Source organism: Phycodurus eques, chromosome 23 (assembly GCF_024500275.1).
Source record: "Phycodurus eques isolate BA_2022a chromosome 23, UOR_Pequ_1.1, whole genome shotgun sequence".
NCBI classification, from domain to species: Eukaryota; Metazoa; Chordata; class Actinopteri; order Syngnathiformes; family Syngnathidae; genus Phycodurus; species Phycodurus eques.
Window position 1 is genome coordinate 2967146 of NC_084547.1, and position 13180 is coordinate 2980325.

At 49.8% G+C, this 13180-nt stretch overlaps 3 protein-coding genes across 9 annotated transcripts; 2 read left to right on the top strand and 1 right to left on the bottom strand.

The window, feature by feature from the left end:
• Positions 1 to 275: 275 nt before the first annotated feature.
• gal3st3 (galactose-3-O-sulfotransferase 3) lies at positions 276 to 3394 on the bottom strand. 2 transcript variants are annotated; one of them, XM_061668998.1, is made up of 4 exons: positions 3342 to 3394; positions 2927 to 3055; positions 2553 to 2658; positions 276 to 2334 (listed from the first exon to the last, which is right to left on the bottom strand). In XM_061668998.1, exons 3-4 carry the CDS (start codon positions 2639 to 2641, stop codon positions 1131 to 1133), a joined length of 1293 nt encoding a protein of 430 aa, XP_061524982.1. In that variant the 5' UTR covers positions 2642 to 2658; positions 2927 to 3055; positions 3342 to 3394; the 3' UTR covers positions 276 to 1130. The 2 variants fall into 2 exon arrangements, with proteins under 2 accessions (XP_061524982.1, XP_061524981.1); XM_061668997.1 differs by having other exon boundaries at positions 2553 to 3055.
• A 326-nt stretch (positions 3395 to 3720) lies between these two features.
• LOC133397755 (copper chaperone for superoxide dismutase-like) lies at positions 3721 to 7412 on the top strand. 2 transcript variants are annotated; one of them, XM_061669030.1, is made up of 8 exons: positions 3721 to 3857; positions 3977 to 4049; positions 4319 to 4459; positions 4976 to 5153; positions 5288 to 5348; positions 6109 to 6186; positions 6259 to 6362; positions 6433 to 7412. In XM_061669030.1, exons 1-8 carry the CDS (start codon positions 3834 to 3836, stop codon positions 6563 to 6565), a joined length of 792 nt encoding a protein of 263 aa, XP_061525014.1. In that variant the 5' UTR covers positions 3721 to 3833; the 3' UTR covers positions 6566 to 7412. The 2 variants fall into 2 exon arrangements, with proteins under 2 accessions (XP_061525014.1, XP_061525013.1); XM_061669029.1 differs by having other exon boundaries at positions 6109 to 6362.
• A 308-nt stretch (positions 7413 to 7720) lies between these two features.
• On the top strand, positions 7721 to 13180 carry rbm14b (RNA binding motif protein 14b). Of its 5 annotated transcripts, none has more exons than XM_061669402.1 (4): positions 7721 to 7970; positions 8989 to 9341; positions 10654 to 11668; positions 12895 to 13180. In XM_061669402.1, exons 2-4 carry the CDS (start codon positions 8993 to 8995, stop codon positions 13178 to 13180), a joined length of 1650 nt encoding a protein of 549 aa, XP_061525386.1. In that variant the 5' UTR covers positions 7721 to 7970; positions 8989 to 8992. The 5 variants fall into 5 exon arrangements, with proteins under 5 accessions (XP_061525386.1, XP_061525385.1, XP_061525388.1 ...); XM_061669401.1 differs by having other exon boundaries at positions 10658 to 11668; XM_061669404.1 differs by having other exon boundaries at positions 10675 to 11668.

A 13180-nucleotide genomic window follows, 5' to 3' on the forward strand; every position in this document is an offset into this window, starting at 1 on the left:
ACGAAGACCGGAACTGATCGGTGAGTCTACCTCCATGGCCGCAAGCGGGCGCTCTTGACGTCGTGTTGTCGTTCTCAAGGAGTTGCACAAGTGAAGCTACTGTAAGTTGTCATGTTTTCTGTGTTCGTGACATTAAAATCACACGACCGACGTGTTGTTGTTGGCGATGGTTGGATGGAAAAGCCATTTGAGCAACTATTCGGTATCCTTGATATCCATTTTAAGGGCCCTGTAGCTGTTTGTCCCCACGAGTAATACAATTCAGCGCGCCACCATTTAGAATTTCTCTTTTATTTCTCATCACAGTTGTCAGTCGATTTGGGTCAGCGCGCGCAGTCCAGCTCGTACAACGTGCTTACCTTTCAAATAAATCATGACATTCAGTACAAACCATTGATGCAAGAATGATTGCATCAATGGGTCCTTGTTTTTGTGGACCGAACCTGAGAAATAAAGCAGCCGTTGGCGACGACATACAAAGATCGACTTCACGTTAAGTCTCATCCGTTCAACGGAAATGAAATGTTCACAGTTTCGAAACGTGTTTGTGTGCTTTTCCCCATCAAAAATAGACTTTGTTTTATGAATTTACAATATGTGTGTATATATATGTATGTACAGTGTCTCACAAAGTGAGTCCACCCCTCAGAATTTTGTAATTTAAAAAAATAAAGAAATAAACATTTCATGGGACAACACTGACGAAAGGACAATTCCCTGTCCCCACAAAATAACGTTAACAAACGGCCGTGAATGTGCCGGAAAACATTGGCCAATCCAAATCTTGACACTTTGGGCCCAATTTGGACATTTTCTCCTAGGGGTGGCCTCACTTTTGTTGCCTGCGGTTGATTCATGAATGGCTGTTTATTTACGGTTATCGACGCTTTACGCTGACCACATTGTAGCGAAGCGTCATTTCACTACTTCAATGTTGTCCCATTAAAAGATATTTTACAAAATTCCAAAAATGTGAGGGGTGTGCGATAATGCGCGCGTGCGTGTGCGTGTAATAAAAAACAAACACAATAAATTCATTATTCCTTTACGCTTCGGGTCAATCTAACCGACACGAATAAAGCGGATCCCGCGAGCGGTACCTGGACCTTCAAAGTTTGAGAACCCCTGCGTTACGAGGCCCGGTCGTACAGAGATCTTAGTCCTGACGCGGTGGTCGGGCCTGTAGGAGCATCCGGAACCGGGCGCGAGTGCAGCGAGAGTCGTGGCCGGTGGTACCGAATGGATTGTGAGCGCAGCAGAATCCTCGTGTACTGGACCTCGGCCACGACGAGCTTCAGGCAGAGTTCTCTTGCGGAGCTCGAGAACCCGCTGCTCAGATTGGCGGGGAGGTCGTAGCCCATGATGCCGACTTTGGCGCTGGGCTGCCAGGGCCGCAGGTCCTTGTTCTGGATCTGCCCCGCTAATCGGAGAAGAGGCCGCCGGCCGCCAAAGCAGCCGTGCAGCAGCCTCTCTTTGGCGACACGCAGCAGGCGGACCTCCCGGTCCACGCAGGCCGAACCCAGAGCCGCCAGCCGGCGCCACAGCGAAGCGTTGAAGTGATCGTAGAGGTGCGCGTCTATCCAATTCCACGTGCGGATTTTTCCCGCGAGGCCTGGAGTCAGGCGGCGCTTGGAAGCGGGCGCGCGCACGTTGAGCTTCACGTAGACCACGTCGTCCAGGTCCCAGGAGAGGATGTGACGCAGGAGAACCAGCGACTCGTCAAAGTGCTCGGCGATCATCACCAAGGAGAAGACTCGCTCCACCTCAGCTGCGAAGGAGCGCGCGTACGCCGCGTCCGTCGCGGGGTGGTCCTTGTCGCCCCCGAGGTCAAAGGTCAGCGTGTTGCGGGCGTACATGGAGCCCTGGTCTTCCGGGCGATAGTAGCGCCAAGGCCGCTCCAAGAAGGCGTCCAGCGAGCCCTTGGGGACTCTCTTGAAGGTTTTACAGTGCTGGTTGTAGTAACTGAACAGGGACTCAAACATGGCAGCGGGTTCCCTCAGGATGGTGACGTAGCGCGTGTCGTTGGGCATGAGGCGGCGCAGCTCGGCGGCGTCGTAGCGCATGTGGTTGCCGATGACGTTGGGCGGCAGCGTGTGCGGGTGTACGAAGTGGCCGTCGAAGGGTCTCGGGTAGCAGAACTGGTGGCCGCACGCCTGCGTGGGCAGCGCCACCGTCAGGTTGTTGCGCTCGGCGAAGCGGAACAGAAGGTTCTGCACGGTGCTGCTGGCGGTCTTGTGGGTTTTCAGGAAGGCCACGTTGGTGTGCTTGGCCTTCGGACCCGCGGCGGGATGGGGGCGAAGGGCGGGGCAGTCGGACCGAAGACGGTCTGCGGTCCTACAAAGAGCAAAGCAAAATCGAACAGATGGGCCAGGTCATTTGGAGATGAGCTAAATTAGAAAAAAAATAAGAAGACAGGAATTGAAATGCCTTTCTTGTGGCATCTACAGGCAATTCTGACTCACACATTCTTACACTCGAGAACAGATCCGACCCGGGTCATGTGTTTCGGGCCTTCCCCCCCTCGCCCCGGTCGCACCCGGTTCCTCACTCACCGGCTCCAACGGCCGCCGCAGCGCATCAGCAGAGTCACCGTCGTGACGGCGCTGAAGGCCAGCAAGATTTTCTTCTGCGACATCCTCATCCTCCGCGTCGCTCCCGCTGCCACCGCAGGAAATGAGGGCACGAGCGAGATGTGACTTCAGGTGGGCTTTGGGCCCACCCCGTCAACGTGAGGACACATAAGCATCATCAGCGACATGGGTGGATATCATGTTAAGTACATGCGGTTAATTTTGCACAAAGCAATGTCAGGCATTGCACAAACTGTCATTTTCACTGCACGTGGGCAGGGAGAGCCACAGTTGTCGATGCGCTTCGAGCTGTTTATAGAACACGAAATTCAGTCTCAAACAATGAAGACACTCACAAGGAGCCGCCGTAGGACAAAATTCACGCCCGGATGGTCAGACGCCAATCGGCCACGTTGTGGACGCCAAGTCAGCGAGCACAGGTGATGCTCCGGTCGTGCGGTCGGGCCCCAAAGTCGTGTTATGTGCTTCATCCAAAAAAAAAAACAAAAAAAAACCATGACCATCGTGTTCGTAGGGCAGCAGGCGGACCCGATCCAGGGACGCGGACCGTTTTAATCTGCAATTGCGGATCAAAAGCCCTTGGAATGCAGCCCAAATGCCGCTAAAACCCGCGTCCATCTGGACGCACCAGAATCTGACGTGGTTTGCGAATTGACATGTGACGTGATGGAGAAAATAAGCATTCGGGTCGTAGGAATTTCAAAAAAATAAAACACAACAACAGACCACCACGAGCGTGCCGACACCCACCTTTGTCATCGCCCTGATTTGCACCCACCGCTGCCTCCTCCCGCCGTCCTCTGGATGCTGAGGGGGACTACCCCCCCCCCCCCCCCCGCCCACGCCCACGCCACATCCCTTTGTACAAACAGTCAACAATAATAATCCGGTAATTTGGGGATAATTCTTCCCCTCACATTTCAAAGCTACATCATTTCAAGCCTGAACCAAAAGGGTCCAATGGCCATAAACGAACGAAAATGCTCTTTTTTCCGACATGGTGTTATAAGGAAAGGAGTTGCAGTGTCGTCTCATGGACACTGGATGGCGGTCATGACACATTGACGAGGCCGCATCGAGCCCTCACCAACACTGGCGGCGGCTTGACGGAAACCCTCATCAACTCCTCACCAAGATGGCGCCATCAGTTTATGAAACTCGGAAGGACTAGTTTCTTTCTTGATTTATTTTTTTGTCTTATCGCGATTACCGAATACTTTAAGCGGCCTTCGCACAGACGCCATGGATGCGGAGAAGCCAGCAAAGGTTTGACAAGAGCACATTTTATTGTCATTAAGCGTAGAAAATGTCTCAGTCTGGCGGCTAGCAGGTTAGCCAAGCGGCTAAAAACAGCGTTTCATTTTTGGGGGTTTGTACTTCCTCAGCTGGAGTTCGCGGTGCAGATGACGTGCGAGGGCTGTCGAGATCAAGTCAGAGCTGCTCTTGAACACAAAGCAGGTCAGAAAACGGCTTTTCTCTCAATCTTTTATGTTGCACATCAGTACTTGTCAAACTGGGGTGCCCGGGCCCCGAGTGGTTCGTGAGACGCAAAGTTGGGGTCTGCCTGCATTATGCATATTTAAATATTTCCCTCCAGATGTTGAGGAAGTCATTGTAAGAAAAGTCTCCCCTGCCATTTTAAGAACCTCGCTATATGCCGACATGGACAATTATTCGGAGCGTTTTAAAAGATGCAGTTGAATTCTTCCAAGTTTTCTCCTTGGCAGGCGTGCACTCAGTCAGTGTGGACGTCAGCGAGGGACGCGTCCTGGTGGAGACGACCCTGAGCAGCGGCGAGGTGCAGGCCCTGATCGAAAGCACCCACCGTCGGGCCGTGCTGAAGGGCATGGGGAGCTTAGAGGAGCGAGGTGACACCCCCCCTCCCGCCACTGTTGACCTTGGTGACCTCCTCAAATTCACTACCCTTTGGATACCTTTGTGACAAAAATATATATACACACACAAACAAACTACTCATGTCATTTTCACAACTTTAACTCTGTAAAGGTTCTGTTAATTATTTGACTTTTTGAATTTTTTATTCCACAAATAAAAGAAAACATAACCCCCCCCCCCCCCCCCCCATCTGATAAACAGTAGGAGTTTGGTCAATGACTAATTGAATAATTTGATCCCAAAATCGGAAGTTGTGCAAGAAGTACGAGTCGCATTGGTGCAACCCACTTTTTCAGTCGCACTAGCACATGATTTGTTTGTTGATTTGACATGTAAGAGTTAAACTCTCTGGATCGTTGGAAAATAAAAAAAACACCAAAAAAAGTTTCCTGCCAAATTTCATGCCGCAAAATGTAAGACAGCCAAATTAAAAATAAATCAATTTAGAAAAAAAGCGGAAGGGGTTAAGCCTGGCGTGGATTTGACAGATTTGGGCGCAGCTGTGGCGATGCTGGCCGGCGAGTGGGGGCAGGTCCAAGGAGTGGTGCGCTTCCTGCAGCTGTCCGCTGAACGCTGCCTGATCGACGGGACCGTCGACGGCTTGGAGCCCGGCGCCCACGGCCTCCACGTGCACGCGCTCGGCGACCTCACCGAGGACTGCCTCAGGTAACCCGAACGGGACACCCTACCGAGAGGAATATCTGAATTGTGCTGCTCGAGGGCGACGTATGCGGATCGTGACACTTGAACGCTCCAGCGTAAATCCGGCCTGAATGACGTTGACAACCGTCTGTGTGCAGCTGCGGCGAGCACTACAACCCGTTTGGAAGACGCCATGGTGGCCCACAAGATTCTGAGCGGGTATGACAGTGAGTGAGCGAGGGAGTGTATTCAACCTATTTTAATTACCAAATAGTAGGCTTTGCACGATCGGGATTTTTGGGGCCGATCACCCATCAGCGAGTTTAAAAAAAAAAAAAAAAAAAAAACGATAACCGATCACCGATCCGATCACAAGGTGGAGCAATGTGTCTATTTAAATGACATGTTCATTTACTGTATGTACTTGTGTACTGTATACTAATCAGTCAGGCCTAACCAACATTACAAGGTGACAGAAATAATGGGTGCTAACTTACTGTAATTAAATTAGTTTATTGGTAATTAAATTACTTCACACGCACCGAAACTTTCGAGCATGATTTGACATCACGCCGACATGTTTACGTACAACCGTTAGTGCTAGCACTAGCTTGCGGTGGTATAGGAATACAAGATTTTATTGTATTTGTCTTGTAGTCTGATCCGGGCATTACGTGTTGTCTGTCCCACACCGCCGACATGTTTATAAAAAAAAAAAAAAAAAAAAAAAACTATTGGTTGTTGGATATTTACAGTACTACGTCAAAAGACACGCGACAAGGCTACAAATAAACTAGCTTTTGAATTCTGATATACTGTACACGATGACACGGAGTAAATGACATCATTGACGTCAATTATGACATTAAAGCCGATCAGCATCACATGCTAACGATCGGCCGATACCGATCATGCCGATCAGATCGGTGTAAAGTCTGGCGGCAATGAGGTTTTTACAAAGCGTGTTGTTGTCATGCAGCATGTTGGCGATCTGGGAAATATTCTCGCCGGACCCGATGGCAGAGCGTCGTTCAGACTGGAGGACAGTCAGCTCAAAGTACGCGCACGCACTCACGCACGTGTACAATTTCGGAGTCTGTCTACAATGGTGTCGGTGACCCCGCCGCAGGTCCGGGACGTGATCGGACGGTCTCTGGTGGTGGACGCCGGGGCGGACGACCTGGGCCGCGGCGGCCATCCGCTCTCCGAACTGACGGGAAACTCGGGCGCCAGGTAAGTCGCCGTTGCGGCCGAGGTTCAAGCTGGCGCTGACTCACGGCTCTCCCGTGTTCTCGGAGGACAGGCTAGCGTGCGGGATCATCGCCAGGTCGGCGGGCCTTTTCCAGAACCCCAAGCGAGTGTGCGCCTGCGACGGGCTCACGCTGTGGGAGGAGCGAGAGCGGCCGATCGCCGGGAAAGGGCGGAGCAACCTGTGAAAATACATGCAAGCCAATAGAAAACGTCCAGTATTTTGGGGGGAAAAGTTCCTTAAAAGATAAAAAGTAGAAACGTACAATCATGTGCAAACTTCTTTTGGCCAGCGGTGCCCAAAACTTTGTGCTCAGGGGCCACATTTGATTTTTAAAGTGAAGAGTCATTTATAGTTCAGGTAAAAAAATAAATAAAAAAATGGTAAAATCTCTTATGTAATATTTTTTTCCGCATCCGCCAGTTCACAAATGTAACCCCCGTGAATCACTGAAAACTCACCAGTTTGCTGTTTCTGTGCCATATTGGTTATGAAGTGAGTTGTGGAGATTATTTTGACAAAAATTGTCCTTTGGTGCCATTTTTTTGGGGCATCTGCTATAAAGGTAGTTACAGTACAGTACAAACCAAAGGTCCAACGATTAATCGACTTATTTTGATCACCGATGAATCAGTCAGAGGGTGGTCTCGCTTGAAATTGTCCAACTCCTCTGATTTCAGCCTCTCAACAGTAAATATTGTCCGATTTCTGTCGTCCTCCACGAAAGCAGACTGATTATCTTTGTGTTTAATTAAAAAAAAAAGAAAAATGATCATGAACATTTTTCATTTGCGGAGCTGCGAACTGCACTTAAAGGGTACTCGCAAGGCTGGTGACTCCTGGAAATGGTTGTCCCGTCCATTTCCTCCTTCCTTCACAGATAAGAACGCCACACCTATGTAACGCTGTAGTCGTCGGATATGTTCAATCTGCTGTTGTTGTTTTTTTCCCCATTTCTCTTCTGTTCTCTTTTTGTCCCCCTGTCATACATTGCTCCGTGCGGCTGCATTTCCAATAAATATCAAAATACAGACGACCACGGAAGCTCCCGTTTCACAGAAAAATGTATGCAGCATAAAAAAGGCATACAGCTCCATTGCTTGGTCAAATATTTGTATTATTTTTTTGGTGTGTGCTTTGTGTCTTCATAGCTAACATTTGTTGCTACGGTTGAGCTTCAGATAAGTTGCCGCTTGAATGGAGTGGAAAAAGAAACAAAAATTCATCAACATTTTAATTGAAAAAATATTCTGTCATTGTATTTATATTTTACAATGTCATTTCAAAAACAATATATTTAAAAAAGAAAAAAAAAACATTGGGGGGGGGGGCGGATTTCAGTGGGGGAATATTATTTGATGGACGGAACGAGTAAATTCAGTGCGGATGCTCGGTCATGGAATGAAAATAAATCTGGTAAACGCGGTTTCCATACTGAAAGGAACCAGAATTGTTGGGAGTCAAGCGAGTGGGTTTACGTGGGTTTATCCCCCCGCCCTCCATTTTCAATGCCGGGCAGTCAGGCGGAAGTGGCCGCGACCATTTTGAAAAACACGAGCAGCAGCACCAGCAGCAGCACTAGCAGCGCTAAGGTAAGATGGTCGTCTCGTTTCTTTTTCATCCCCCGTTCGGCCCTTCTTTGCTTCACGAGGCGCAGTCGGCCCGGAACAGAAACCGCAGACTCGACTATTGTTGCCGTAGTTTGTCTTTTTTTTGTTAGTTTTTTTTCTCTCTCTTAGCTTCCCGTGAGCTCGCTTAACGTCCTTTCATCACAGACACAAGCAGTCTTCATTGTGTGACTTATGTCCCTTTCGGCTCGGTTATTCGACGGCGTGTTAGGTATTTAAATATTTTTTCACCTTTCCGTCCTTTTATATATATATATATATATATATATTTTGTTGAGTGTCGTTATGTACGTGCTTTGTCTCGCTCTTTGTTCCCCGTTTTGTTGTTAACAGTTCAAGTCAGCGTCGACGCGAATGTGATGACTCAGCGTCCGCCGACGTGTTCAGCAAGCAGCTCGAGTTGGCTCGGGTCTATGAAGCGAAGACCGAGTAGACTACTCGTCTTTATCGAGTTTATCCTCCATTATTTGACATTTCGGGTTTAATTCGAACCGCACGTAAAATAGTGGGAATATTTTTGAGCAGGCGATCGCCATTTTATCAGGGAACAATCACGTGCTGAACTCTTAATTTTGTTCTTGACAACTCTGGATGAGATGTAAGGTTTCCCTTGTGCAGGTGCAACCCGTTACAAAAAAAAAAAAATCTTCCAGTATCAGTGAAGCTCCTTACCGCCCACAAATGAGTGTGTAATAAAGGAAACTGAACCTGGTTTGCAGTGGGAGGAAAAAGTATGCAAACCTTTTGGAATGACTTACATTTTTGCATGAATTTGTTCTGATCTTCATCTAAACAGCAGGAATAAACATTGTGTACTTAAGGTGATACCATGCAAACATTTTTTCAAGTCATATGTTTGTTGAAAATAACGCGTGACCATTTGCTCCGAGGTGTCACGTGGCGTTTGGCTTTGATTGGCACACGCGAGCAGATCAGAACGCAAGCTAAGCTAAGCTAACGGCAACTTCTCTCCTCCACGCAGCACCATGGACAAGGGTCAAACGGTGAAGCTGTTTGTGGGCAACCTAGCGTTGGAAAGCACCCAGGAGGAGCTGTCGGCCATCTTCGAGCCGTACGGTCACGTGGTCAGCTGCAGCGTGCTGCGGCAGTTCGCCTTCGTGCACCTGCAGGGCGAGGGCGCCGCCGAGCGCGCCATCCGCGATCTCAACGGGCGCGAGTTCCGCGGGCGCAACTTGGTGGTGGAGGAGTCGCGGGGGCGGCCGCTGCACTCCACCAAAGTGTTTGTGGGGAACCTGAGCGGCATGTGCACCACAGAAGATCTCCAGCAGCTCTTTCAGACTTTTGGGAAAGTGCTGGAATGCGACAAAGTCAAAGGTGAGCCCGGAGGTTATGTCGGATGGTGTACAGTAGTTATTTAGAAAAATGACGACACAAATAGTTTGGGATTTTGTCAAGGTTTTGAGGAGGCCCAATTAAAGACGTCCCAGACATGGAGTTGTCGCTCAATAACTAATTTGCCAACGGTTGGCTTTATTAAGAATGCGTCCTTTCTTCATAAAGACAACCCATACGTGGATTATTGCCAAAAAGTACAATTAAAAGAAAAAAACAGGCAGCACAAATGTGGAATTTTGTTCGATACCTTATCTTTTTTGAGTCAAGAAGTTTTGTTTATGAGCGCTGTAACGCAAACAGAAGGAAGGTCTTTATTCACCTTTTTTTTTCGCAGCTAGTTCAAATTTTCAATTTAAAATATCTGCTGATGATGAAGTGCATGTGTCGTTACAATTGTAGCATGCATGTGGTCGCGGTTCCTTAGGGTTGCAAAGGGGTGGAAAAATTCCAGAAAGTTGCCGGTAAATTTCCATGGGAAATTCAGATTGGCAATTTTGGAAATTATCCTAATTGGACCCTCCCCATTGGAATTCTGGGGGCCATTTGATGGAAAGGTACCATATTCCAACATAAATCAGAAGTCAGAAGCAGAGATTCATGCAAAAGCTCTCCTTGCCAGCATACGAGGGTATTACAGTACCTTAAATTGTCGAAATTATTATTTTTTTCTCCCCAACTCTATCCGAGCGGCGGTGTATCCGAAGTTCAATTTAAGGCCAAGTGTTGTTGGCTCGTAACTTGAAAAACTCGGGGCGCTTGGCAAGCCAAGGTCCTCGTGTACTTGCATGAAATCTGGTTGTTTTGCTCAGGGCGACGCCAAAATATATTTTGTTCGTTATCTACGCGGTGGATCCGCGTTATTCGCGGGGGTTAGGGATCCGGGCCCGACCGCGAGAAACGAAAATCAGTGACTAATTGTCATCCCGTTAAAGTTGCAATGGGGAAAACCCTTTTTTTAATCGTAGAAATTCTTGAATAAGCAGGGATAGAGATGGCTCCATGAAGCATTTTTGGGGTTGGTTTCCCCAAAGGAAAAAAAATGTAATCGGGAGAGGGGGATGTCGCGAATAGGAGAATGTGCGGGGGTCCGATGTATTTCAGTTCCCTCCCGAGAGCCAATCGTCTGTTATGTAAATTTCAATCTTCAGTTTTGTAAATTCCTGCGTTATTCCCATGGAACGTTTCCAATTGACAACATTTTGCAACCCTAGCGATGGTCCACATCCTGCTTCAGCATGAGTGGTTAGGTGTTAGTCACGATGCTAATTGTTGTCCCTGCGCTCAATGACAGCCAGGCATTCGTCTTCCGTAGGCTACGCCTTCGTGCACATGGAGAACAAGGAAGACGCACTTCAGGCCATCGAGGCGCTTCACGGCACTTCCTTTAAGGGGCGGCCCCTTTCCGTGGAGCTCTCCAAAGTTCAGCCCAGCAAGCAGACGCCCACCGGGAAGATTCCTTGCGTCAATTGCGGCAAGCAGGGCCACTACGCCGGCGAGTGTCCCGTGGGGAAGCCCACCCTGGAGCAGTACCAGAGTCAGGCGGCCGTGCTGGCCGCGGCGGCGGCCGCCGCCGCCGGCCTCCCTCTTCAAGTGCAGCAGAGCGTGCACAACTCGGTGTACAACACGTCCACGTTCGATCCCACGTACGCCGCCCTCACCGGGATCACCACGGGCACGCGCACCGACGGCAACCCCGTCAACCCGGCGGTCTACGGCGCCCTCGCCAGCCAGGTGTACGGCGCCAACGTGGCCAATCAGCTCTACGGATCGGTGGCCAACCAGGCCGCGCTGTCGTCGGGAGCCGCTCAAGTTTACAGCTCGGTCGCCCCCAACCTCTACGGTCAGGTGGCTGCCAATCCCGCCGCAGCGGCCGCTTACACGACGCCCGTTTACACGCCGTCGATGGCCAACTCCATCTACCTGACCGCCGGGCCCGGGATCGAAATGCAGTCGGCGGCGGCGGTCAACCCCGCCTACACAGTCGCGCCTGCGATATCGCCCGCCTACGCTCACATCACCGCCATGGGTGCCGCAGACCCCGCGACGGCCATCTTTGAAGTGGCCAGACAGGCCCATTATTTTGCTCAAGGTCAGCAGGTCGTGGCCGAGCAGCAGACGGCGGCGGCGGCCAAGTCCGGCGAACGGGACCGCAGTCCGCTCCGACGGACGGCCTCCCTCCTGCCGGACCCCGTCATGAAGCCGTTTATATACCAGCGGGCCAAACCGCGGCGCTCGCTGCTCCCGACCCCCGCCGGCCGCGCTGCCGAGGAGGCGTCGTCGGAGGCGCCCGAGGACCACGTGGCAAGGTAGAACGTCCGCTGCCCGCCGACCTCGAGGTCTTTCTTTGCTTGCGTGACGCGAAGCAATTTGTGTTTCATTCGTTCTTTGCATTTTCAATTGCTCAACTGACAATCAAAAGATGGAAATGTGACTGGTTATTTTATTTGGTGTTTTACCTGAACACAAAAGAAGAAAAAAAATACTGTTTAATTTGAGAATTCTATTCTACTCTCAGATGAAAAAGACAACATTGAAAAACAAGAGTTTGATTTTAATATTAAATTGGTTGTACCCGCCTCCTGCCCGATGATAGCTGGCATAGGCTCCAGCACGCACGCGACCCGAGTAAATGGATGGTTGTATTTATCCAAAAGTTTGGTCGAGCGCACGTCAAGCTCCGCACAACGAGCAAGATTTAACAATACAAATAATTTTCGTTGATACATCTATGCCAGCGACATATCGCGACAGGCAGAATGACTAATAAATACGCTTGCGCTGGATGACAGAATGTACAATTAACCTTTGTATCCACGCGTTGTCATTCATACAACCGAATATGAGCTTTTGAGTTCAGATTTCCCACATGGCAAATCGAGGTAAGGTCGTCAGGATTTCGTTTGGCGGCGACGTACGAGTGAGCGAGACGTTCGCATGAAGACGACCGGGCCGTGTCGCTCGCCAGGCCACGCCCCTTAAAGGCACGCATCTAACACTCCAGCCGGTGGTGTTGTGAACCGGCTTGTCCCAGTGCGCAGTAATGACGATTTATAAAAGCAGTTTGACTTGTTTGCATTCACTTGTTTTTGTAGAGTATTTTTTGATAATTAAAAGCATGGAACGAAATTATTTTATTTTTATTTATTTTTTTGTGGGTGGCTTGAATACGTTGGCACTTTCATTCATTTCAATGAAGATTGTTGATTGGAGTAAATTGAGTGACGGACTTGGTCGTGGAACGAATGAAACGCTTAGGTCAAGGTAGCACTGCATATAGCTTTTGTGACATTTTTGTTTGGTGGTTTCCCTGACGTCAAATGCATCAATAAAGGTTGAGAAACAAAACATAATCTGGCTGATGAGTTGTTGTTGGGTTTGTAGCGGCTAACGCGTCTTTATTAACGATGCTGCTTTGCAACAGTTTTTGTGTTCCATTAAAACACGTGGAACAAAAATAATCAGTCACTTTTAGTTTTCGGCGAAAAGAGGAATCGCACGCCGATCGTAATGCATTTGTTGCCGTCTTCTGCAGATACTATGCTGACTACTACCAGCAGCTGCAGCAGTACCCTCACTTCCAGTACGCCTACCCCTCCCCCGGGGCCATGAGCGCCATCCCCGGCATGCAGGCGGTGCCCGCCCAGCCCGTGGCCGCGCTGGACGCCCTCAGGCCAGTGGTCCCCGCCGCCGCCGCTGTGGCAGCAGCCATGGCTGCGCCCAGGGTGTATGAGCCGCCGTTGCCGCCGACCACGCGCAAGGAGTCCATCCTCCGCCGCCCCGAACTCTCCCTTCACACGCCTGAGCCCCCCTTCCGATAG